The sequence below is a fragment of the Acanthopagrus latus genome, chromosome 16, assembly GCF_904848185.1.
Source record: "Acanthopagrus latus isolate v.2019 chromosome 16, fAcaLat1.1, whole genome shotgun sequence".
Taxonomy (NCBI): domain Eukaryota; kingdom Metazoa; phylum Chordata; class Actinopteri; order Spariformes; family Sparidae; genus Acanthopagrus; species Acanthopagrus latus.
The window spans coordinates 20,296,469-20,324,308 of NC_051054.1; the positions used below are offsets into that span (position 1 = coordinate 20,296,469).

Sequence of the window (27,840 nt, forward strand, 5' to 3'; positions counted from 1 at the left end):
ATGCTGCAGGTATGCATTCATATGTGCATGCACGAAATTAAACTCTTGCGTACCAGCAATAACTTATGTGGACAAAGTTTCGCCTTAATGACACGTCTCTGCAACGCACAGAATATTAAGACAAGAAAACGACCATTTAGTCTCTTGGTCAAGGTTCCGTCAGGGGTGGAAAGAAATTAACATCAGTTACTCCAGTAAAAATAGCTTATTAATATCCTAATAGTCCACTACAAGTGATTCCTGCATTCAAAACTTTACTGAAGTTAAAGTCTTTATTATCAGCAAAATGTACTTAAAGTATCAAAATAAAAGTAGCAACTGTGGAAGTAAAATGTTCCCTGTCAGTGTTTTACTATCAGATCTGATGTTTTTGGAGTAATATTATGTTGCATGAATGTGTATCAGTCATTTTACCACTATAGGTGTTTAAGGTTGAGCTCATACTGTATTAACTCCACTATGTAAGATCATCACATGTTCATGATGTTCTGTCCCGTCAGGAAAACAAATATCCAAAAAGGTCAAGTTTTCACTGTTTGGCTTTGAAACAATTTACTTTTATAATCAATCAGGATTTAAAAAAAAAAAAAAATTTAAAAAATAATAATTTTTAAAAGTCTCCAAAAAGAACACAGCACTTGAGATGTAAACCCCAGTGTCATGACCGCCCCTCTACTTATGTGAGGTAGAAGAACGTAATACTTCCAGCAACAAAACAACTGTACCAGAGAATAAAGTCAAAGTAAAGATTTCGTTTCAATCCAGAGCAGACACATTTTAACACAGCACAGCCGGCATATTGAACAAACTGTCTCTCGATTATTAGGCAGGTCTAGATGCTAGGTGCTAGGTGCTAATTAGCCAAAAAGGTAGACTTTTCTGAACACTAGAGGCTAAAAAACGGTTATATGAAAGGTAACTAGTAACTGAAACTGTCAATCAAATGCAGTGGAGTAAACAGTACAGTATTTGCCTCTGGGATACAGAGGAGAAGAAGTAAACGGGGGAAAGTAAAGTGACATGGAAGTCTCCTTAATTTCTACCCGAGCGCAGTGCTTGATGTAAATGAGTTATATTCCACTGGTGACTGGTTAACTTGTCAATAAGTGTCACTTTTTTTTTTTATACCTCGTCCTCTTCTGCATAGCTCTAGTTATTGTCCATCAGATGGAGCATACTGTGTAAAGAAGGGAGGAGCAGAGTCGGAGCACTGGTGTCAGATGTGACTGGCTCACAGTTCAGGAATGAGGGCCCCTTATCAGAATCCTGCTCAGGGCCCCAGTGGGGGTCAGGACCAGCTCTAGGCCTACCTCATATTTGAGGGGCACAGCACAATAGATAACATTATAATATCACAATGTGTAATGTTAGAAATGACCGCAGGCATTATCATCACATGCTCCCATGCAAAGTCGGGCATTTTGGGTTTTGGATGATAAAAGCTTGCTTGTTGTTGCGACATTGCTCGAGTCTCCACAGTGAGGATGTGTGACTTTGTCGATGAGTTCACTCTACAGGCAGTCCCACTTTTGCTGTTTGGGAAAAGGACAGTCCCCAAACGCCTCACTTCATCGTGCCTGACCCACTTCTCACCGGTAACATACCTGGAGCGATGACAGTTTTTTTTTTTTTTTTTTTAAAGTGCAAGAAAACCAACCAATGCTCCAGAATTAAACGTCGGTATCTGTCAGCACAGTGATGAGATAAGAGCATATACAGCACTCTTCTTTCTGCTGATGCTGCTGGAGAGTTCAGCGGTAACAGAAACGCTGGCTCACAACTTGAATTTACAATAAACTGTCACCACAGCTCGCAGCAGCACCAAGTAAGCAAATAAGTAGCTGCTTCTCACTTGGTATTGATCTGTTTTCCGTACAGCTGGGATATCCTTCCTGAGTGCAGGTGAATCTCACAAATGGCGTTCAGCACCACAGAAAGCAGGGTGAAAAACACCACCTGGAGAGCATCTGCAGGAAGAAGCTGTATTTCTTGCGGCCTCTGTCTGGATGTTTAGGGTCCTGCTCCTTCCACTGATCAGACACTTCAGCACCTGTAGCCTCGTGGTTATTATGGAACAGTGTTAGCACCAGAAATCCTCTGCTAGTTTCCACATCCTCACTTAATAACACCCGGGGACAGAGCTGAACATCACAGCAGGTGGTAATCAGAATGTTTGTCCTGGCATAGTGCAAGTCTGATTTAAACTTCAGGAATGTCAGTGATCAAAGATATTCTGAGCCGATAAACAAGATTGAGATCAAGCCCAATCCAGGCTTTTAAAAATTTCTGATGAATGTTATTTGAAATTATTAAAGCTGTAAACAATAAGTATTGATATGAAGTATCTGGAGAAATACTCCAGTAGTTCCACAGTGTAAACACAATCTATTGAAGTGTCTCATTTTAATTCAACATTGCCAAAAAAACAAAAAAAACAAAAAACAATTAACTGTGTCAGACCTGCTTTCATGCTCTCAAATGAAAGGAGATGCACATGCACTGTGTATGATACACACCGTGTGTGTACCAGTCATCAGAATGGATGTGTTCCGGGAGCTGTCGGTGCTGATCCAGCGTCTTGTAGCCTCTGTCCCGCAGCACTTGTCTTCGTCCTTGGCAGCAGCAGATTATTGGCCCCTCAGAACAAATATTGTGTCTCCACAGGTACACCAGCCGCTAGAATCAGTCATATGCTGTCACCACCTGCCGTCAGAAGTGTCGCCTGGGTTATTGATAATGTATGGTACAATGAAGTAGTGTTTCTGTTAAACTTCCTATAAGTAATTCAAAGCCAGTGGAGCGTAGAAGTGGAACCTGAGATGAAACGAACTCGGCTCACTTCAGTTTTTTCAGAAAACTTTTTCTGTTCAAAATCAAAGACAGCGTCAATTTATTGTTGGCAACTTCATCCTAAAATTACTTTTATGAATATTGATAAAATAATATTAAAAGGCCCCCCATTTTCTGGATGAAACTTTTACTTTGGTTTTACTAGAACATTTTTACATGTCTGTATGTTTAAAAAGCACCTCTGTTCTCCCTCCGTCTGACTGCTCTGTTTTAGACCCTCCCACCTGACAAGCCCAGTCTGCTCTGATTGCTCAGCTCTCTCAGGCCTGAGCAGGCTCCGCCCACTGTGTTTCTACATCATTTCTACATGCTGATAGTTGTGACATCACAGCCTTACAGAACTGTTGAAAGCTGTCAATACATGCTGCGTGTATTTCATTGTGTATTGAACATTTTATGCTTCCAGATTATTCATGTAGCACCTAGACCTGCCTAATAATCGAGAGACAGTTTGTTCAATATGCCAGCTGTGCTGTGTTAAAATGTGTCTGCTCTGGATTGAAACATAATCTTTACCTTGACTTTATTCTCTGGTACAGTTGTTTTGTTGCTGGAAGTATTACATTCTTCTACCTCACATAAGTTGAGGGGCGGTCATGACACTGGGGTTTATGTCTCAAGTGCTGTGTTCTTTTTGGAGACTTTTTTTTTTTGCTGCATATCAGTAACTTTTTTAAATAATTCACTAGATTTTATAAGCAAATAATGACAATACTTAGCTGCTGGACATTGCATCAGTACCTACTTGTGTTCCTGTGTGCAAAGAGATGTCTCTCCAGATCAGATAAAGGCAGTGTGGCTGGCTGGCTGATGGTCATGCACTGCCATGAGAATAAACAAGGCTAATTTATGCAGCGGATGACTGATAACTCCAAACAACCTTTGTGTAGGAGGGAAAAATGCAGCAATATCACAGGCACTTTTAATTAGGATTGGTGAGTGCCAGCAGTATAGTACATTTTAGCAGTGAACTGTGCACTCAAATAATGTAAATTCTGGTTTGTTTCTTTTTGTAGAAACTGTATGCTCAGTGTGTGTCACATATTGTCTCTATTACAAAACAGTATGGGTAGAATATGTTCATAGGGGTATGGAGATGTTCGTGCCCTGTGGAGAGCACACTGGTGGACAGTTAATAAGTAGATTCTGGTATTCCAGGTCTTCTTTAAATCTGATAAATCACTTGATAGGAATCATTATTTCCCCACCAGTTTTATCTCTGGCAGTGCACACAGTTGCTGTCCATGAAGAAAAAAGGTTGATTTTGAATTGTTCGCAGTTTGACTGTGCTCTAAATTACTGTGCAAACTGGAAGCAGCGGTGGAAGAAGTGTTCAGGTCCTTTGGCCACGTTGAAATATAGAATTACTCTGATAAGTTCAAGCCCTTAGTTCAAGTCTTGCTTGAAGAATCAAAGAAAAATAACTATTTCTGTAGAAAATTGACTGTTATTATTGTAGATATATAATATTACAATATGTTAGTGTAGTAGAGGATTAGTCCTACTTTTGCATCAGTGATTATGTAACATTTTACATTGTGGCTGGTCCAGCTGGAGCTGTTACCACTTTATATTCTGTTGGGTTGTTCTCAGGGACAGATGAGGTGTTTTGGGGCAAACTCAGATGGTCCCATATCACGAGTACAATACAGTGCTGATGCCTCAGGCTTTATTTCACTGATGTAACTTCTCATTTAGATTGTACACATACATACATTTCATGTGTTGGGTTAGGGTCAGGGTTAGGATCCCAGGATGTGTCTCATAGTATAAGTAGCAGTCAAACAGACTCTTATGGACCCATAGCCATAACCATCTGCTTCTCTTTTTCTGACAGTGATGGAACCGACAGTGGCCAGTGGATCCCTTGTGAGCACCATTTCACAGCGGACAACATGAAGGAGGAAATTCTACTCGCCCTGATAGTCAGAGAAGTCCATTCCATCAGACCGTACACCATGAGTCTTGATAGCATCAGTTCTGAAGTGTAAAAGACATTAAAACATCAGCCCCTCCTCCTCTCTCCCTCTGCCAGCCCTCTCTTTAACCCTTAGGAGGAAACCAACAACTCCTCCATTCTTAGCAAACAATCCACTGATGTGATTGACCTAAAGACTGTTAACCCCAACGACTGTTCTCCTTTACCACCCTTGTCCCTTTAAAAAAAACATATTTTTATAAGAAATATTTATCTGAATTTATCTCTGCACATATTGTGGATAAAACTGTGGATCCTTGAAATTCTGCATAGCAACCCTAAGATTTGAGTCGTATTGATTTCCCCTCAGACACCCTCCTGGATTAATAAATTTTTTTTGCAGCCATGGATCTTGTAGGTTTTTCTATCAGACTGCAAGTGTTCCTAAGCACATGTCTAGGACTGGAATTTTTAGGCACACCAGGTCAGTGGGCACGCTACCTCCGCTGGGATGCCAGCACCCGCGGTGACCTCAGCTTCCAGTTCAAGACAGACTCCTCGGAGGCGCTGCTGCTGTACTTTGACGATGGAGGCTACTGTGACTTTCTGCAGCTGTCAGTGGTGGAGGGCCGACTGCAGCTGCGCTTCAGCATCGACTGTGCTGAGACCACAGTGGTGTCCGACAGACGGGTGGATGACAGCAGCTGGCACGTTGCTACTCTGAGCAGGTATAACCTGCGCACAGTGCTCGTACTGGACGGCCAGGCCAAAGCAGATGAGGTGCGGCCTCAGCGTCTGTTCATGAAAATAGTCAGCGACCTGTTCCTGGGTGGAGTGCCTCAGGATATCCGCAACGGCGCGCTCACACTGCCTACGGTGCGAAACATGCAGCCCTTCAGGGGCACAATTACAGACCTCAAATATGGCATCTCACAGCCCCTGTTCCTGGGAAGCCTTAAGGTGCCCCTGGAGTCAGAAGGGTGGTGCACCGTGAACCCATGTGAGAATGGTGGCACATGCTCAGTGGTGGATGGGGAGCCGGTGTGTGACTGCTCCAAAACAGAATACAAGGGCCGCTTCTGCAGTGAAGGTAAGACACATCTGTAAAGTCTCTGATAGACTCTGGACCCCCAAAAGTCTTTCGCTTTAGCTTTAAATGTACCTCAGCTCTCTTTTTGTTTTCTAACCCTTTACATTTTTATTGATTGAAATTCCAACTGAACTGCTGCTCATGATTTTAAACACTGATGAGATGCGGCCAGTAATTCACAGGCCAAATTCGGATAATTGAGCAACATGATAAAATCCTCTGACAGCCCAGGCGCTGCAAACAAAGGGTTAGCAGTTAACATTTCTGGAAAGCATTGATCTGTCCAAATTTGTGCATTTCATATGTGCCACAAGTTATTTTTTTACAATACATGTCAGTTTACAGGTTCAGCATATAACCTAAACTCTGAATCAAAACAGAATGACTGTTGTTTTGTGCCAGTGATGAGTACCGGACCTTTGCCGTATGGCTGCAGGTTGGTTAGGTTTAGGAAAACACTGTGGTTAAACTCGCTATACAAACGTACCAATGTTAGGTAAGTAAGGAACCCTATATATGTGACCTGACTTAACTGCATTAGTAAGTTAAAAGAGACCTGGTTTTACAACTGGACACAAACAGTGGTCTCCTGGGTGAAGGTCCTGTGGTTGTGTAACCTGACCATCCTTCCCAGACCAAAACCTGGTATTTTAAGCTTTACTGAACCCAAATCAAGTGGTTGTTATACTATAACCTAGTCCGACCACAAGGGCAGCACTGCCATAACATAATCTAGATAACTGAACCTAAAGAAACGTTCAGTTGCAGTGTAAAGAAATGTAATGTTTGTCCATGTTCATGGTTTGCAGAAATGTACATTGCTGAAATATATTAACTAGCATCGGGTTACATCCAAAAGATGATCAAAAAGAAGAATTGGCTTCACTGAATGTTCTTTCACATTTTCCTAGTATGAAAAAACACATTTGATTTTGTTGTTAGGTAAAAAACCTTGTGCCATGATCCAGCTGATTTCACCTATCCCGTGTGAATTGCTCTGTCATGTTACGTTACAGGAACACCATCATGACCTTGTAGGTTTCTGTGTTCTTCACATAACTCTCTGGTCTGAGGATTGTTTTTTTTGCTATTACACCAGGTATCATGGGCTCTCAGGCAGCTTGACTTTGTGGGCTTGCTTGGCTCTCCTAGTGATTGCTATTATTCCTGTGTGTGTGTGTGTGTGTGTGTGTGTGTGTGTGTGTGTGTGTGTGTGTGTGTGTGTGTGTGTGTGTGTGTGTGTGTGTGTATGTGCGTGCATGTGATTGTGTGTGTGTGTGTAAAATCAGAAAGCTAATCTAAGCACGGTTAGCCAGTGAGGCGCAGGTTAATGGCATCGGTCCTGCAGGCAGTGATAAGGATGCCTACAGAGAAAACAGGGCCTCCTGAGCCCCTTTCTTCACCCAATCACAAGATGGCAGGTGTTTTATTTCACATCCTTTTGTGCTGACAGTTTTGCCGGAGCTGTGTTTCAATTGCTCTACAGCTGGCTGTCCCCAGACCAAAATTGATTCCTATTAAAAGGAAGCCCTTTCCTCATTTCCCCTCATGTATTTCCTGCCTGCAGGCTGAATAAAAAAAACACTTTCACTTGCTTTTTGCAGAGACTGGGATTGTCTGTGATTTGATGAATCTTGAGCACAGAATATTCTGTGATAATGCCTGTTTTGTTGTGGGGTAATTGGTGAACACGCAGTCACCTCAGTAAATGGATTCAGGCACCTTTTGCTTTTTTTTCCCCTCCTGTGCTCTGAAAAAAAAAAAAAAAAAAAAAAACTCCAGTCATGTACTTAATTATTCACAATCAATACGCATTCTCCAGGCTTTCCAAACCAGCAGCTCCCACCAGCTGAGGAGTACACAATAATCTGACTCCTTATGAGATAATCAATACCACTTAGATAAGACATTCACTGAACTCTTTTTTCTCCCCATTTAATTAACTCAGATCTGAGGTAATTTGTTTTAATTTATATTTGTTCTGCTGTTTTTCCCACCATCTTTGACTTTCAAGCTCACATGTTCACCTCGCATAAATATGGAATTTATATCCCATTTGGCCCAGATAAAAGGCCGGGGGAACCTGGAATTTAAAGATTAGGGTTTTTTTTTTTTATCTATTTCTGCTGGTGTTTGAAATAAAGGAGCTGATGGGGTGGGGGTTGGTGCTGGTGCTTCTCAGTGTTGTGGTTGTGGCTGCTCAGCTGATTGACTGGGTGGCATTTAACTGACATTGTGGGCACCGGTGATAGAAGCGTTTGTGCTTCAGCTCCTCTCTTTTAGTCGTCTTCCATTCCAGACACATGAGAACAGCAGACGACGTGCTGGTGTGTGAGGTATTAAAAGAAAATCTGCGAGCTCAGCCGGTGCTTTGTCATGACACGAGGCGGGTGGAGGAGTAGCTGCAGCTGCTGGCTGCTGACTGGCACTAAGAGGAGGAGCCCCTCTTCCTCTGTGCTGACCTCTCCGCTCTGAGTACCAGTCAGATATACGACACAGTTCTGTTGCTGTTATTACGGCATTACACAGTCTGATGTCTGCTTTATCATCCAGGCGTCTCAGATCCACCAATCACCATCATGATTAATCTTCAGACCCGTTATTTTAACTTGATCTGAGAGGTTTGGTTGTATTCCACTGCATGATAGGGCTTCAACTCCGTTCAACATCACAAGTCTTTTTTATTTTATTTTTTTTTCCTTTTATTTTTGTTTTATTTTTCACGTTTTTATTTTTTGAAGGCTTAGGGCTCTAGTTTCACAGCAGTGTGTGTTGGCCCATGCACATACTGACACTCCTATCATATGATACTTGCTGATTAATCTGACTGATGGAGAAAAAAAAAAAAGTTAATTCACCAAGTAACTGCTCCCGCAAAACTCTTTTCTCTATGTACATTCAAATAATTTTCGAATAATTTAAAAGTAACATTGTATGAATAAAATATGGATGGCTGAGAAATAATGTAAATAATGTATTTGTTATATTTAAAATTACATTGCGAATAAATAACATCACAACATTTTACAGACCATATTCTGATAGACAATACATATCTTGATATTTTAAAGCACTTTACAAATGCTCAATTTAATGACTGAAATATTTTTATATGTATGTTCTACAGATATCAGTTCTTAATCCAAATATTTTTCTTTTAAAATATTGCTTACAGAAGACACAGTACACACAAACAGTTTATAACTGCATGAAACAATGATGAAGGGCCCTCTAACAGTGAGGTTTACTGCTGGGACTGGGCAATAAACAAATATCATGATATTTATTGACAAATAAATTCATATCCATATTAAAACAATATTGTAGGGATGACTGGTGGTTCTTTGCACAATGGCATTTTGGATAGTTATTCATCTGTAATGTGGATATAATGACTAAGTGGTTAAAGACAATTATTAAAACAAGCAGAACAGTCCGGTCAGAAAATGACATGACTGTATTGTTACGTAGCCTTTAAAACCAGGGAAACACAACACTTATACTGTAAAAAAATCTAAGGTGATGTATCATCTCATATCACAATAATGATCTAATATCATAACATTATTTTAATGTGTACAAGAAACTAAGAGAGATGCTAAGACAGTTTCTTTGACTCGCAGCTGTTGGAGCAAGTGTTAGTCCTTACCTGACCTTACTGTCTGTAGCTGAAGGTTAACATGTCTGAAGATCCCAGTGTTTAACTGAAAACCCATAAAGATAATTCGTTTTAATTAGCTCATTTAAGTCTCGTCACTGTCAGCCTTGAACATAATGCCAACACACAGGTCTGAACCACACTGCTGTAAAACCAAAGCCTGATGGTCTCATTCTGGGACAACAGGTAGATTAAAGCCCATATTATGGATTTGTTTGAACGAGCAACACACTAATGATTTTGCTTTGCCTGGTTTTACCAAGAGAGAGGCAGTTAGAACTGCTGAAAACCAAAAATGTTTATCCTCTGCAGAGACTGAATTTGATATAAATGTGTTAAAAAATGTGACAGTTTCATTATTGTATCAACTTTTGTTTAAATGGAAATTTTGACTCAAGGAAGACAAGTTGTGGAAGGTCGAAATGTTGAAATGCTTTGTCTTAAGGATTCATTTACAGGCTTCATGGGAATCATCTATTATTATTATTATTATTATTATTATTATTATTATTATTATTATTATTATTATTATTATTATTATCATTAATACTACTACTACTACTACTACTACTACTACTAATAATAATAATAATAATAATAATATTGTTCCAGCAGAATCACAGAAAAATGTGACCTTGGGGCAACAAACATGATTAGCCATCATCTTCTAGGGCCATGAATATCCACAGCAAATACACAGTGGTAAAAAAAAACTAACAATGATGAATGAATCTAACATTTTCATATGTTTTCACATGATCCTACAGTAAAATTATGTCTATGTTCAGCCATTTTGACGCAGGACCTTTTCTAAAACGATACAACACTAAATAGAGCTCCATGCCACTTATATTGTGTCTGGCACTATTTTGGAGTCATTTGGTTGAGTATTTGAATATGATGTTCAGTTATTCTTAGTATTGCTATAACAGCTCTTCCACTTACAGGCATCGCTCCAGTATACTCCCACTCCCTCATCCTCTCACAGTTCTCTCCCCAAAACACACACACACACACACACACACACACACACACACACACACACACACACACCCCTCACGATCCTTGTGCTCCTTAGCGCTGTGATGCGTGACTCAGTGAGGCACTGGTGACCCTTGTAGGTTGATAGGCTGCTTTTCCCAACCTTGATTTACAGCCTCCACATTGGGCCCAGTTCCCAGTGTTGATTTACGTCTGGCGCTCCCTATCTGGCCTGTCTGCCTCCTGCGAGGCACTGATAGGTGAGAGGAGGCAGGGAGCTCAAGCAGCACTGAGAGAATTTGGACTGTTGATTGTTAAAGGATAAATAAGGTACTTAATGAGGCTGGCAGACGTGGATTGGTGGATAGCCTGCATTTTGAATACATCAGGGAGAGAAAATGACACGACTGGAAGTCAGCAAAACATCAACCTATGATTGTGTATTTTACACAGCGCTACTGATGGGTAGGGTTCTATGACTCACACCTGAGTTAATGTGCTTTATTTCAGTTGCTTAACTGAACATTTTTTTTCTCTTAGCACAAACATTATAACAATGACTGGATGATGTGGTGGAAGAAGAACGTTTATGAAAAATCTCATTATTCTCAATCTCTAAATAAAGACTGTCTCTTTATTTGCTAGCTATTACACTATATATACATATATATATATATGTATATATATATATATATATATATATATATATATATATATATATATATATATATATATATATATATATATATATATATATATATATATATATATAAATCTATCTATCTGAGTTAGAAATATGCATACACTATATTACATAAATTACTTTTTTGCTATAATTGCTTGGTAGGAAATAAGCACAAAAAATATAGACCAGATTAGTAAAACATCGAGTACATCAGAATCATCTGCTCAATATTAATTCCATTTTAATTACAACAGTCCTGTTGAACACGTATGTAACACTGTGGTCCCGCCCAACTACTGAGGTTACATAGTGCAGAGACAGGTGTTAGAGGGGCGGAGTTGCTGAGAGAGAGACACCAATCACCCAATCACAAGACACTGTACCATCAGATGATTTAAATGCAGTGGAGAAAGTTCCATAATGTTACATAAAAGTTACATAAGACATTTATGCAGTGGGGGTTCCAACACACCATCACCTGACAGGGCCAGTCACGTGTATGCTATTTTTGGCAGATTTTGGATTCTATGTTTTGATGCAGGATGTCCGTAACATCCCACATCAGGCTTTTTTCAAAGCGGCTTTTTGTAAATTCATCTGTCAGTGCACACAGTTCATATGTTTTAGGTACTGAGATTAAAGAACTGTTGCCTGAAATGGTTTTTTCTTTTTCTTTTGTGTAAATTGCCATCTTTGATTGGGATTCTTAGTTTGAGGGGATTATTCACTAATAAAAAGAAGTATTTTTAAATTTACTTTTCATAAAAATTAATATTGTATTCCATTCCTGCTGATAGATCAGCCTAAATCCAACACACTTCATGCCAAACATATCCCCAACAACACAGCCCTGTGTTGTTTCAATGCAGTGCTGTTTTCAGTCTTAATTGGCGCTCGCTGCAGTTGAACCACTGGGGGCATTTAAATGCGAAACATCAAAGGCAACAGAAAGCTTTTACAAATGTCAGTGTTGTCCTGCAGAGAGCAGCTTAAACCTGACTGCACTAAATACAGAGCACTTTGTATGCGTTTAGGAGTTCTTTTTCTTTTTTTGAAACAGAAATGCACTGCCAAGGCAAAAACAAACGCACAGCAGTAAACCTGTCCAATCACAGCCTGGGGGCAGGACCATGGGCAGAGCTTATCATTGCACTCACAACCTGATGGCAGCCATGACAGACAGCTACTCTCATTGAAACTGTTAAATGCGGCTGGAGGGACTCATCTATTGATTGTACATTTAATTGAACTTGTGACTGGCTGTCTGCAGTTGGAGGCAGTGGACTGCACTGTAGGAAATGGTACAGGCATACTGGGGGATCCTCTTGGCACAATTCCTCATAAGTGTGACAGCAAATAAGGTTGAGCTCGTGTTAGCTTCCAGGGAACAATCGCTGGTTCAATGGAGGAGGACAAGTTAATGTCATAAGGAGGCTGACTGAAGGCCTGAACGAGAGACAACAGGATGGATTAATGTTGCAGTCCATAATGTTTCACAACAAAATGCTACATTTCAGAAAATTACCCAAAGAAGAGATCTAATATTAGAGTCATTTTGGACAAAACTTTCTTTTTCCCCAGTAGCAGGAAACTGACAGGCTGTCTATAATGGCTGCCATCAAGTTACTGTTGTTTTCATATGGGATTATATGTATGTTGTCTAACATACAGGCAGTGACTTCTGATGTGATGATGTAAATATGCCACACTAAGAAGTGTTGAAGGAGAAATATAGGCTAAGATTGCAGGCTTTAATTACTTTGAAATGTTCCTCCCACACGACACATTCGTCACAGCATTCTCCGGTGACAAATGCTCTCTGCCAATAATATGCCCATTACCACAGAAATTGTTGTCCAATCAAAGCCAGCGTTACACCTCCAGAATTCAAAGAGTGTAGACCTTCCACAGGTTCCAGCTGCCGACGTGCCAGTGGTTGAAGCACTTTGTTGGGAACACCGCTGTACATGTTTGCCAGTTTATCAATATCTGATTAAGACCAGTGCAAACAAGATGGTGCACTCCTGCTCTCTTCAGTTAGTGATAAATTGATGAAGTCAGATGGAGCGAGAAGCCGGCAGAATTGCTGAGTTCGATGAGTTGAACTGATTATGTAAGAGAAAGCCCTGATTAAGCTCCACATCAGGCAGCTTCCCTAAAGTAATTAACACGACTGACATAATTTGCCTATTTGAGGTTGTAATGTAATGGTATTGTCGTTAATTTAAGTAAGAACCTTTCAAGAGCAAATATGTCAAAAAGTACTTCACAAAGGCAGTAATGTACAAAGATACATCTAGACATAAAACACAATAAATGCAGACAAAGGCAAGTCTGAACGAAAAGGTCCCAGGCTTCTTTTTAAAAGTGTCTGCCGCATCTACACAGCTTAAGTCAAATGGGAGAGAGTTCCAATTTTTAAGAGCCACAACCTCAAGAGAACAGTCTGTTTTGGTTTTAAGCCTACATATTACAAATCAAGCAACTCCCAGCCTGGATGAAGATTTCCATCTCTGCTTGAGACACTGTTTCTCAGCTGGAGATGAGGTGGTATGCATTTGACGGGGAAAAAAGAAATTCACATCAAAAGCATCATTTCTCTAGTCTGACATGGTTAAACTTTGGTGGGGGTTAAGCACACAAAATGACTGGGTTTGGGGTAAAATAAGTAGCCTAACCCTGCTTAGTTAAGGTTGGGGAAATTTTGATTAAATGAATGGTACACTGCTAGCTAAATGCACAATAACTTAAATTTCTGCTACTCAGGAACTCTCAATTGAAACAAAGCAAAAGATTTTTGCGGGGTGGCAGCTCTGGAGGTTCAGAGCCTTCATTTCTGGAGGAATAAACACCGAGTCAGAGAGAACTGGAGTGTCTGGTTAGTGCAAAGTTCATTGAAAGGTTGACCTGAATTCAAACACGCTCAGTGTGTGCTGTTGCTCTAGTTTACCTTAATGTGCAGTAAACTTATCTGGCTGATTGGGGCAATAAATAAATACCATGGTCAAAGTCAGGGGTGAAAACACCATTAAACAACCACCATTACTGATGAAAATCTATGCAAGCGACTGTATGTGGTTACAATTTTCTTTATGTTTGAACACTGGCAGAAACATTTGGGATAATGAAGGAAAACACTACTCAACAAAATATATTACAGTAGTGTAGTTGTTTTAGACATTTATACATTTAGTGGAATAGGTATCTTGAAAAAAAATGATTATAACACTATAAAACCCATCTCAACCATCCGCTGTGGAAGGATTAATATAAAACATGATGAAGTCTTTGTCCTTAAGATTGGAGACACAATCTCATGTTTTCCACCTCCTCTGACTGCAGAGACTTCCCTCTCTAACAGGTCTGCTGTAGCTCTGTGCTGCCGTCAACCAGCCGACAGTCGACCAGCTGTATGCTGTTGACACCCCGACATGAGCAGATGGCCTCAGCATCCCTCCCTGGTTATTTCTCCAGCCACCCGTTTGTTCTTATCAACATGAAACATGGCTGCCGGTGAAATAGGTCAGCGCGGAGGTTATGGCTGTTACACTGATGATGATGAAAACAGTAATAATCAAGCCCTCAGTGCTGTAATGACTCAATCCTTTATCCCGATGGAAGTGTGTGTGTCTACATACGTATGCACCTCCGTGTACTGGTTTACCTTCCATTTTCATAGCCTGCAAAAAACAATCAGTTAAGCCTGCGGTGAAGAAAGAAAGCTGAATTTGAAATACCTCATTAATCACTGCGCTCTCCTACTTTATCCAACACATCATGAATCATCCCTCTAAGTAATCCACTTTGAGCTATAATTCCCCGGTACCCTCGTCTCACCTTTTGCGTATTGAATTAAAAGACAGAGTCACACTCTCATACCTTGCTAGTCATACCCTAGATTATGTGTCCACTGATGAATAAATAAGTTTGTCAAAGCACCGATGAGTCAACCCAAATAATGGTGATCTGTTAGGATTTTATTTTTAGGGGGAATTTGTGAGGAGAGCTGGAGGATATAGATTTCATGACTCAGAAAAAAACCTGCTCACAGCCCCCGGTGACAGTAATTGTATTGAGTTAAATGCTGGCTAGCCTGCCACTGGGAATTGTACCTGTGATTGTTTGAGGGGTTTGTTGACTGGTACCTTATTTATTATGTATGTATGTGCACAGCCCTCTCTCTCTCTCTCCCTCCCTCCCTCTCTCTCTGTCCAACACAAACTGATGGTACACAACACAAGGGAAGTAAATTGTCAAAGGAAGTCGGTCTGGATAGAACAAAATAATTATAGAGCAGCAGGTTTGGTGACTGATCATCAGGAGAGAGAGAGACAGAGAGATTGAGGTTTGAGTGATGGATTAGTCAGAAAGTCAAACAGTGGCGAGAGAGAGAGAGAGAGAGAGAGAGGACTGCAAGATGAATTAGTTAATCTGCTCTCTCCCTGCTGTTGCTTCTTTTTATCTACTCAGTGGTTGGACGTACCCCATTTATTGTTCTACCATAAAGGGCATGTAGTCTGTGCACACAAGCCTGTCCTCAGCAGAATCATTGTTGCATTGGTCATTTGGTTGAATACTTAAACCGATCTATGTTTAGATTTCCCTGACAAGCAACTTTGTTACCCTGGCGATTACTTTATTGTACATTTGCAATAAGCAGACGAGCAAGAGCACAGACTGAGGGTGTGTTTTTCTACAGGTTTGAATTCAGTCCAGCCTCTCACTAAACTCCATAAACACTTTATCTCAAGACGGTTGACAGATGATTGAGGAGAAATCCATGTTTTATTCCCAAAAGTTAAAAAGTTATTTCTGAGCTCTCTTCTCATTGGCTGACGATCAGAGCAGATGGAACTCCTGGTATTTCTTCCTCACCTGAAGGTCCAGCTCTGCATTCCATTCAACAGTTCGAATGTGAGGCAGCCTAAAGAGACAGCGCTGTGTCCAGTGCCTTTTTTTCAGATTGCTCCATCTCATTTGTGCTGTGGCTCCAAGTGGTTTGGGTTCAAAATTAATCTTTTTTAATCTGGCAACTGGGTTGTGCTGTCTTTATCTCTCTCTCTCTTATTGTCTCTCAACTACACACCTGCACACATTTGTCTTTGAGTACTCTTGTGGACCCTCACTGACATCATAGATTCTCTCTCGCAGACCCCACCGTCACAAACAAATGTCTGAGCCAAACCTAACGTGAACCTTTGAACCAAGTCTGAACTGTCCACCCTACCATGAATTAAAACTGAAAGATAGCAATACAGTTGTCACACACAATCAAGTGTGTGTGTGTGTGTGTGTTAGTGTACATACACACTTAATCTGCCCTAATCTCCTTCTGTCAAGAGAGTTGCCTTTCTGTGGGTATTTGAGAGCTGAGTTCAATCCTATGGAAATCTGAAATAAATCAAAGAACACAGAGGAATTGAAGCTTTTGCAAGACTATCACAACACACACACACACACACACACACACACACACGCACTTTTCTCTCCCAGATGACCATTTGACCAACTCATTCCAGCACAGCTGACATAGGTCCTCGGTTTAAACTGAATTAATATCTAATGCATATCTGATTGGCCTCCATCTGCTTGTGTTCAAATTACAACTCTAACATGCCCAATTAGTCCCAGCTAAGAACATTTAATGCATCTCAAGTCAATTACCTTTAACTTCATTTTGCAGCTACTTCATTTCTGTGAGAGGACTTACTACATAAAGCCACATATGTTTCAATAATCAAAGGGGGAGTTTTTGATGATGGACATCTAGACAACGTGGTTGGGACCCCAACTCACTGATCTGTCCAACAGTTGGCAACAGATTACAATTGTTATTATTGTTGTTATAATACTAATACGACAAATACTAATACAACTACAACTACTACTACTACTTTTACTACTGATACATTTTGTTTATTATCATTATTGAATTATTATCATGCATTTTTGGGACAAGGTCCCATGTTACCAGTTATGTGTTTCAGGGGTTCTATTGGCTGTGTAACCATCTTTGCCTGAAACATGACTCAGAGAGCATTTCTTTGACTCCAGATGTTTTATCTAATGCTGCCTTCAGGTCAAAATGTCCTCTTAACCACCACTTTAATCTTTGACCAAAGCTAAAAAAAAAAAAAAAAAAAAAAAAAAGTTGCTCATACATTTCCAAGAGTTTTGCTGTGGATATTCTGTTGTGGCCCCACTCCTGCAGTGGCTCTAAGAATAGCAAAATCATCAGTATGTCATCGAACACTTCACACAGCACTTCAGCCTTGATGGGATATGGCCTTTAAACCTCATTATGTGTTAAATATTGCTGTTCTTGGATTGTCAACAAAGGTCACAGGTCAAAGGATTTGTTCTTTGTGTTTTTTTAGTTTCCATTGTGTGTCTTTATGTTTTAGGAACAGAACTTGCCAATACAGATCAACATGTCTGAACTGAGAGCGATGCCCTTTTCTTCACACTTGATAGCAATATTTGAATTTGTATCCAAAGGAACTGAATGATGGTTTAACTCTTTATTGCTAGAATGTTCTGTTTCTCTCTCTCTGTGTTAAAAGACATACACATGGTAGTGCCACTGTATGGATGATGTGTATAATCATTTGCATGACAGTCAACATGCAAGTAAGAAGAGTGTTTCTAATGCTGCTTTCCTTTGCTTGTTTTCCCTGTGTCCTTCTTTTCCAGAGGTCGTCAACAATATGCCAGGTGAGTTTGAATAAAAAAGCAATTACTTGTATAGCTGCAGATTTCCAGACAGCCTGGGGCAATGCAAATATACTGTAGAATGGGCTTGGAGATTCTGAAAAGTCGATTTACTGACCACTTTATTTAAAAGCTGTCAAGATGAAAAAAAAGCGTGAAAAACTGCATGCATGAAAGATGTAAGAAGAAGTCACTATATACTGTAAATCAGTATATAGTGACTTCTTCAGACGTGTCTAATTGGATTTACATTGGAATACATCAATACACCTGAACTTTTTCCACTCCACTTTTTCGCAATATTGTTTTATACTTTTGCATTTCTACTTATTGTAAATGCACATAAAGACAGGTGAGTGGATATTAATGTAGAGGAAAAAAGATATATGACATTAGTTGTTATGAATCGCATATCCAGCTCTGTCATTTGTTAATGCTGGACACCTGATTGATATGAAGATTTAATGTAATCATTTTTTAAGCTCTCTTATTTAACTAAATTAGTAAATCACATCAAAATAAATGATCATTGTCGAAGTGGCTGTAATTGTTTTTGTCATAATGACACTGATCAAATGACAATGTCAAGGGAGTCACTTATTGAACTAACAGAGAGTGATCACATGTATCTGCAGCTCTGCCCCCAACTTTGCAAAGTTTTATGGATTTAGGTATCCAGCATGTAACTTTGCTGTTTTGGTTTTCTGTTTAACACATTCCCAACTTATCAAATACAGCAGCTTGGCAGTGGGCTTCAGGCTAGGATGCTGTGCCTACCCCTCTAGTGTCAGTTTTAGTTGTGAAGGCCAAGGTCAGTTAAGCAATAATATAGAATAGTAATGTCTGCTTGGACTTTGAAAATAAAGATTGCTGAAAAAATATTCGGCTTATATGACATAATGACTATTGGATTGTTATTAATGCTGACAAACATTCAGTTAACGCAGTTTGGTTAGGGTTAAACATAACCCTAACCAATAAAAACACTTGGTTAGGTTTAGGAAACATTAACTTACAAATCACTCCCGAACCAGCCTGGACTTTTCTCGCTCTTCATAATGCTGCACTAGAGTAGTACTTCAAGGCCCGCTGACAGGGCAGCTGTGTTTGATGCATCGGGAATGAGAACAGATAAGGTTCAAAACCCATTGTATATGACCTGAGCAGCACCAAACAGCAGATAAAGACTAGTTAAAGACTACCTAGTGAACATAGTGGAGTGTGTAACAGTATAGACCCAGATAGGAGCTGGTAGAGACCAATGAAAGAACAAAAAGAGAATCAGTATAGGACTTCAATCATCAGCTGGATGCAAACATAATGCATGACAATGTTGTTCTCTTTCTGCTGGAAGTTAGGAGGTCACCCTATCAACAAACAAGATGGGAATATGTCAATGTAGTGTTCACAGCGTTGTACTCAAGTGGCCAATCCATCAGTTATAGCAGGTTCAACACAGACGTGAGGTGGTGGGGTCTGTAGCATCTTCTATTGTGCTATTATTTCTTACAAAGGAAGCCTTCTGCCCAGATACAGGAAGCTTTGTTACCAGTGTGTTCTGATGACATGCTTTCCCTTTTTGGAAAAGCATGTGTCATCACAATACCACCGAGTATTGAAACTGCGTGTGTCATTTCTCATGTATGTTCTCTCTCTGTCCTCTTTCCTTTCCCCTCTTTTATCCCTCCTGTCTTCTGAAGGCTTTGCACATATGATGGCAGAACAAGGTATGCTTCCTCCTTCCTCCTCTGTTTCTGGTCTTTAATTAGCTTAAGCTGCATGTTTTGGTGTTGGTGTGGTATGTATATTTGATTCTATATACATTGTGAATTTACTAGACTGCTGTATTGCCCCACAAAGCCACACCACAGCAACTACACATCGTTGGTCAAAACAGTGTTAGGACCACTGTCATCAGTAATTTTATCAAATTGACAAACTGATGTCCTCTTGCGAACATGAGAACACTGACTCAAGACTGTTTCTGAGGAACTTAAATACTTGGGCAAATCCATTTTATAATGCTTTTATTTTATAACACTACAGTTCAAAGAAAACGTTTTTTTTCCTAGACTTGGCTATTTTGAACACCTTTTACATCTGGTTTCACTTGTGAATGAACCATGGGCAATATGTAACAACAAAAGTAGCAAATGAAGGTTATTTACATGGTATGGTGCAGTGGTGATAACATCTGTGCAACAATAGAGGGTCATAAGTGTTATCATAACACTTACAATGAATGTAGAATAAGAAACCTTGAAATTACACATTTAAAAATGGTAGACGATGGTAGACGTTTCATTATTCTAAAATACAAATATTCAAAATAAAGTTTAACCTTTTATAAACAAACTACTTTAAAGGGGCAATATGTAAGACATGGCCAGATTAGATCTTTTTATTTATTTATTTTTATTTTCAACAGAGTGAAGAAATATCACTGCTGATGTGAAATATAAATTCCACGTTGACAGTTTCAACTGGGAGATGTATGCAGTGGCAAGTTTGCTACTTAGCCTGATAAGTAAACAAGAAAAACTGTTTTTGATACCACACAGAAAAATACAACTTCTGAATTCAAGGTTCTCTCTGAGATGGGCTTAACTGCCTCGTTGACTCCTTAAAACACACTTGATACAAACTTGACATAAATAAATGAAACTCACCAGTGGTTTGTCTTCCCATAGTCACTTCTGGTTTGGTCAAAATACTCAATTAATGGACTAAAATGTGAAATTATTTTGGCTATACTCTATCTAATTTTAGCTGGATTCCAACTGTCTCTGGTTCTTGGCTATGTCCCCGTGGTCATTGTCAGAGCTGCTGTAAATCACCTCTGTAGTCATTCTCAGATGCTGTGTTCAGTCCAAGTGTCTAGTTATATTCACTAGTAGACACTGAGCCCAGCTGAGTTGAGCCTTGTTACCTATGATGACTCCTCCTGTGATCTAGGCAGATTCTCATTAACTAATTGGGCCACTAAGTTCCATGGCTAACTGAGCTAGCTTACTAATGTCAGCTGGTTGCTACAGCCGAAGATAACCACGGCAAAGAGCATAGCAAGCAGCAGTTAGCGGTTATGCTGATCCCTGGAGCTACCTTCTAAATCTGTCCATTTCTTACAAGTCAAACCTTCTCAATGACATGAAAGCTGGAACAACATTTTTTTTTTGTGTAAGCATTGTCCTCTAGTAGTTTCTGAAGATTATTCAGAGGCAGAATGCACTATCAGCATTTTTAGGTATAATGTAAGTTCAATGCCAATAATTTCAGTAAAATTATTATACTAAAATAAAATGTGCTATGTTCGTGTAACACTGTAAACCTGGCCAACTTAAAATACTCTAAATACAACATCATTTGTGTGGTTAGTGCTCTCTGGCTTTGTGTGTATTCTTTGTGTGCAGTGTTGTGACATTCAGAAGTCCTTTAAATCTGATGTGGTTGCATGTTTGAAGTGTTTTGTGATGTACAATTGCATTATGGCATTTGCCACTGTACATTGATGGATCCTCATGACATGTATTCATATATACATTGATATGTTTGGTGTCTGAATTTGAACTTATGTCTGCTCTTCTTCTTCCTCCCTGTCTGCCTCTCTTGGGTGTGGACCCTCTCATCTTCCGCCTCCTCCTGCTCTTCTAGCTAAAAGCAAAGGTACAGCTTTTTCGAAATCTTTCCTTTTCCGCCTCTATGAAAAGCGTCGCTTGCTCTGTGAGTGTTCGAGAGCTCTAATGTGTTTACTTGTGTGTGTTTAGTGTCTCTTCTGTAATGGTTTCTCATCAAGGATGCCGGATTAAGCGAGTAATTAAGCCAACCTTAATTGAAGGAGAAGGAAAAAAAAGAGAATGTCGCTTTGTGCTTTCTTACGGTGCGTGTGTTTTGTAATTTGCAAGAATGCTGCGCAGTGTGTGCAGGGCCACTGTGTTTGTGATGCAACACAAACAACCGTCCCTGTGGATCAGTTTTCACAGGAACAAGCCTCTCTACCTCTTCCTCAGTAAATCAGACTTCCCACTCTCTGCTGACGTTTACATAATCTGAGTTCAAATGACAGCATTCATCGTTCATTCGTACTAAAGCTGACGGAAGCCGCGACACAATTGGATTGCTTTTGGTGAAAGAACTGACAAGCACCTTAAATCTCTACAATCCATTCACACCCAAGATGTTTGGTGGTTTAGGTACACAGGTCAGTGATGCATAATACTGCAGAGTCAGTGAGTCACGCGTGAGTAAACATGAAATGGACTGAAAGGTGGCAGTGGTTCATCTGGAGCTTTTATCTGGATCTGCAGGGGAAACGTCACTGTAACTTTCTGAGGGTTTATTATTTTTTCAGCCTTGTTGGATAGTGCTAGCTGAAGTAAGAAAGGAAAGTCTCGGAGGGGACAGAGCAGGGATAGCACACAGCACACGGCCTGGGCTGGAATCGAACCCACTCTGCTGTAGCTGGATGTGAACTTGTTGACTGTCCAAAGACTGAACTTGAATCCAAACTTGGAGGCAAGGCTGAGGACACTACTGTCAACATTTGGAATGCTACCAACCTGTCATAAATAATCTATATTGTAACACGGATGGATATACCTGCAATTCCATGACCTTTTTTTAAATCTCGCAGGTACAGCTGTTAGAACCAAAGCAAAGTTGAGATAAACACCATTAACACATACGATTTTAGCCCTGAAAGGCATGGTTTGTGTCTTTTGATGTGGGGTTGTATGAGGTACTTATTACTTGTCAGTGTGTTACCTATAGTAGACTTTCAGAGGCTGTCTGGTGGTGACAGACAGATGGTTTATCCAATCACCTGCCAAGTAGTTTTTTTGAAAATGGCCTTTTCAGATGGTTCTGTTTAGTAGCCCATCTGGTGTGTCCGGTTAGCTTTTTGCACCAGTGAATATTAAACCTTCACTTTCAGTGGTCTCAGATGCTTTGATGACCATTTGGAATGGAATTTGTGATCTACCTGATCAGTCCATGATAATGCAGTTCAAGTGTAGACTCTTGAACAGCACATGAAGAAGCTAGATCGAAACCTAAGAGTTGGTGTTGCATTGAAGATCAGTGCCATACTGTAGTTGATGAACTACAGCTGAATCAGCGTGGAAGTGTGAATTTAAAGGTCCTGCACAGTGGTAGCTCTCTATTAGGTGTCCAAATACTGAAACATGTCGTTAGGTGCCTTTTGAATCCTGCTGTGTACACCTGTATTGGCTTCCCCCATTCACAGAACAAAGCTTGTGTAAGCTCCTGGAGATTCCTCTCCTCTCACCACCTGTCTCTCTTCCTAGTTGCTGTGTCTAATCCCTGAGCGCGAAGGACATTATTAGGCATCAGGCTCCCTGTCGCCTTCTGTTAGGCAGACAAGAGGCTCCATTCAGGCTCTGTTTGCATAGCGACTCACTGGTGGCAGGGCGGCAGACAGAGAAGTGGATAGTAGGAAATGTCTCTGACGTTAAGGAGCAGCAATTCACTGTCATGAGCTAACACAGAACGCCTCTCTGCTCATGTTTGTGTAGACTTCTCTCTGTTAGTCCGTTTCTCTCAACTTTAATATTCTCCTGGTCTATCAGATGCTGTTACCTCTCTCAGTGTCTTCTTCATTTTCACTCCTAATTCACTCCATAATCCAGGGGTCTCAAACTGCCAGCTACAAGGCCACTCCCATCATTTTCTGCTATTTTTTTAAATATGCCTGGGAGAAGTTTTAATCAGTCTGTAGTAATGAACAATAAGGAGCTGTTGGATGAAGAGTTACAGGCGACAGGCGGCACACCTTCAACTTCTCACACTGGCGACACTGGATGTGTGAGCGTTGTATTAAGTCCTGCTTTTCATTTCGGCGTCCACGTAAACTGGTTAGAGTGGCCACACCAGCTGCATGACTAACGCTGACTGCGTAAGTTTCAATAATACATTTTATTCTATTATTCTATTCTCTTTAACGTCCATGGAACAAAAATAACTTAACTGAGCCGCCAGCTGTGACAGATGCTCGTAAGTGGAGTGTGGTGAGAGAAAGGCTCTTGATTATTTTGCCTTGGGTTAAAAAAATATGTCCAGGGCTGCCAGTCAGCCAGGAGGCATATCTGATTCTCAAAAAAAAGGCATACTAAAACTGACATCATCTTAATTTATTGAGACATCATTAGTGTTCAGATGTTCAGTGAAAATTTAAACACACTTAAAACAAACATGCTGGAAAGAAGCTGATTTCTCTGCACCGGAACAGATGAGAAAAATATGATTTCAACTAAGAGGAATGATAAAATATGTAGGCCACATTTATTTTTTTGTGCTTTAAACTAATACAAATCAGCTTTAGTGTGTAAGTATTGGTATATTTGTGAAATCCTCCTGATAGAAAAGATTCATCCATCAGTAACTTCAATTATAGAGTAAAGCAGAAAATCCAATGAACCTGCTCCTGAGTGGATCAGTCATGTCATGATGGTTTTAGGTTGGAGAGGACAGACATGTTGGGGGTTGGTGGTCAGGGCATGTGGACAGTTGTGTTTTCTGCGCTTGACTGAGTGCTGGTAAGTGAGCCAGACATGGAGGGCGGGGATAGCCTAACATCAGTGACAGAGGGGGGTAGGTGGATGGTTTTGCCCTGCGGGGATGGAGAACCAAGGTGAACTGCAGTTCTTGTGAACCCTGGAGAGGCTGTGCCTCATTGGTTTGATCAGAACATGAAAACAAAACTGTCTGAGGCTTCATGTATGGCTGGGATTCACCTTGGAAATGTTATTATTTGATATCTGTTGGACAATGGTGGTTTGCTTTAAGGGACAACTTGGTTTTGTTTGATAATGTGGCATTATTATCAGTTATGACTGAATTTAATTATCAAATTCATCTGAGATCTAGTGTTCTCAAAGCAAGCTCAAATTTACTGTTCATTTACTGTAGTAAGGAAAGCAACTGAAGTTAGATTTTTTTTATTCAGTATGGCAACTGGGTGTCTTGTTATAGATTTAAACAGTAAAGCTGGTGAGTAAAAAAATATATCATAATGATAATACTGAGTGACACGGTAGCCTCCATTCTTTTTGGATTCTTTTTCCTCTTGCCAAATTTAGAAAAAAACAAACAAAAACAAAACAAAAACATAGCCGTATCAAATACTACATGATTTGTATTTGAAATCATGTAGTATTTCCAAAATATGAAAAGAAAAAAAATAAAGTCTGAACTGAGTCAGGTTAAAGCTGTGTAGCTGTCAATGATGATGATCAATGAGTGGACCAGATGCTTGCTCTCAGGAAATACTGTACATGTTATGTCGACATGGACATGCATGTGTATATTTTCTTCAGTTTTTAATCCTTTATAAATGGAGATATTTACAGATGTCAGTGGATGAATTAACGCTCAGGGATACAAGTGTGCGTATACTGTTTGTACTGTTACACTGCATGCAGAAAAATGTATAAAAAAAACATCTAAATATAACAGAAGGATTATAGAAAACACAACACACTAACCTCTTGTCATGTGACTCAGCCTAAAACCACTCTTGGCAAGTAGCTCATACCAAGCTGTTCATGCAGTCCCATACTAGGCCATGCCCCGTGCTGGCAGATATCATATGCCAAAAAACAGCAGAGGCAACAAAAACAACAGACCCAGACAAAACAGAGAAAGCAGAGCTCCTAATTTGTTCCCTATGTCCATCCCTGTCTACTGCTCAGCTTCCCTCTCTATATCTATAGTACGTTCTCTCAGCTATAGAATTTTAAGATTGGGCCTGTTATTTAACTGATAGAGCCTCTTAAGTTGCCACTGAAAGATGATTTGGGCTACTACATTTTTTGAATTGATCATCTTCATAACATAAAGATTTCTTTAAACACATTTGATATTCGTGAGTGACATTAACAGCTATGGATGTCACTTGAGTGTTTTCCTACAGGGATAAATAAGCAGCTTTACCTGACCAATAGTTTTCTAAACATTCATACTATCATCAATTCTGTGTGCTACAAACATGTTATATACTATAGCTAGCACATAACATAACACGCACATTCACCAGTCGACCATCACACTCACACAGGACGGTGCACTGTAAACTACAGCTGCAAGATCTGGTCAGACTGCACTAACCATCAACATGGCTTATTAGCACTACCAGTCATCCAAAGGAAAACATATGAGATGTGAACTGGCACAACATTACCATTAACATAACATGAACAATCTGCCTGTTTTTGTGACTGTTGCCAATGGTCAATAATAACCTCAATGTCCAGTTCCTGTCAGCAGAGCCAGGTTACTGGTTCTTGTGTCACCAGTCCTTCCACTCAGGTATGTCTTGAGCCAACATAGGCATGGGTCAGTTTGCAAGCAGCTAATATGGCATACTCTGTCAAAGAGTTGCACAACTGCTCAATTAAGTCCAGCAACGCAGCCTGATGTGGCCTTCATCCGTCAAGTTCATCGTGCATGGTGTTGACAGTGATTCTATTCTGTTGCTTTCTGTTAATGAGATGTTTTGATAGGTAACATTTAGTAGACAGATTATTGTAACTTTCTCCATAATGTTCTGACATCTGCTCCTTGTCAAAAATCTAGAATATGGGGTCATCTACTGCCAAAAGTTCTGTGGTAACTGACCTGTTCACTGTGGTGTCTTAGGCTGGGCTCACACTACAGGACTTTTAAAAGCCTAACAGACTGTGGAATCAGATTGCATCTCACACATTAGAAAAATCTTCACAGATGTGTTGTATCTAATTTCAAACCTACGCACACTACAATACTTGAAAAGAGTTGCTGATCACACACAACAGGACATGACGTCTGGATGGTAAAATGCTTGGGAGATAGGATGTCTGTTTTTCAGCAAGAAGGACGCGAGCGGTGAGATTTGACCTCAGTCAGTTTTGATATCTGTCAACGGTAGTACGCAAGCTAAAGTAAGCCTCAAGGGCTCGTGGGATATCTCTCATTGGATACTGTAAAAGTGCTGATGCAGTGACAATCCAGTTGTCCAGTTTTTGAATCCTACAGTTGTAACCCCTCAATGTTCCCCTTCCATCCAGTTAGCAGTTTGCTGGCAGCTGGCTTGGAGTATATATTAAAATGAGTTCATCCTGTACCTGCTGCAGCTCTAAACTTGAACACATAAATGCACATAAATGCATCAACAGTTCGAATTCGAGAATATACAATAATATATTATTCTGAAATGGACCATTTGTTTATTCACTTTACGGTGTGTTTATTTATGTGCTATCAGAACAGCCAGGTTTAGACAGTTTTATCAGAGTTTAGAGAGAATGTGTAATGGTTACGCTCCTGAGATCTGTCTGTGCTCTTTGTGTCTGTGGACGCATGTGGACTAAATGTGTGACAAAATTCTCCCATTGATTGAACAGCCCAGCAGGCACCAGTTGAGTAAGGGGTGCTGGGAGACCTGTTGGGATGTCTGTTAAATAAGGACAAAGAGATGCACTGTAATGCTAATGATGTGTTTGGCCTCTGTCACCTACCAAGATAACCAGAGGATGTTTGTGAACACACTTTTATAAACTGATTGCATCTCTTTTACCATCCGACACTGCGTGAGGAATTTCTGATAAAGATATGTGGAAAATGATGCAGCGCAAAGACAATCATTGCTGCTGTAACGTGTCACCTGAGTGTAATAATTAATGCATCTTGTAACCACCCACATCCAGTGATGTTACGTTATAATAGTTTGTCCCAGTACCACTGCAAACGCTGTTTGCCCAGTCAGCTGCTCAGACGAGCGCTGTGCACCAGTTTTTTTCTTCCTGTTATCTCATTAATTTGTGGCCATGTTGCTTTCACTTCCATGCAGTACCGTTAAAAAACAGCTGAAGCATGATATTGATGACCTCGTGATATTGAATATACTCTGTGTGGGATTCACACTCTCTCACACACGTCACAGCTGACTTAATGCT

The 27,840-nt window shown here is 40.1% G+C and overlaps 1 protein-coding gene across 11 annotated transcripts in view; it reads left to right on the forward strand.

Moving 5' to 3' along the window:
• The window catches only part of nrxn3a (neurexin 3a), a 171,756-nt gene that overhangs the window by 9,226 nt on the left and 134,690 nt on the right, over window positions 1-27,840 (forward strand). For all 11 annotated transcript variants that reach the window (XR_005070258.1, XR_005070260.1, XR_005070259.1 and 8 more), the window contains exons 2-5: window positions 4,688-5,858; window positions 17,876-17,896; window positions 19,594-19,620; window positions 21,545-21,556. Coding sequence is in view for 7 of the 11 variants with exons in the window: in XM_037071680.1 (XP_036927575.1) it covers window positions 5,174-5,858; window positions 17,876-17,896; window positions 19,594-19,620; window positions 21,545-21,556 (745 nt within the window). In the remaining 4 variants the exon portion in view is untranslated. The remainder of the gene's footprint in view (window positions 1-4,687; window positions 5,859-17,875; window positions 17,897-19,593; window positions 19,621-21,544; window positions 21,557-27,840) is intronic.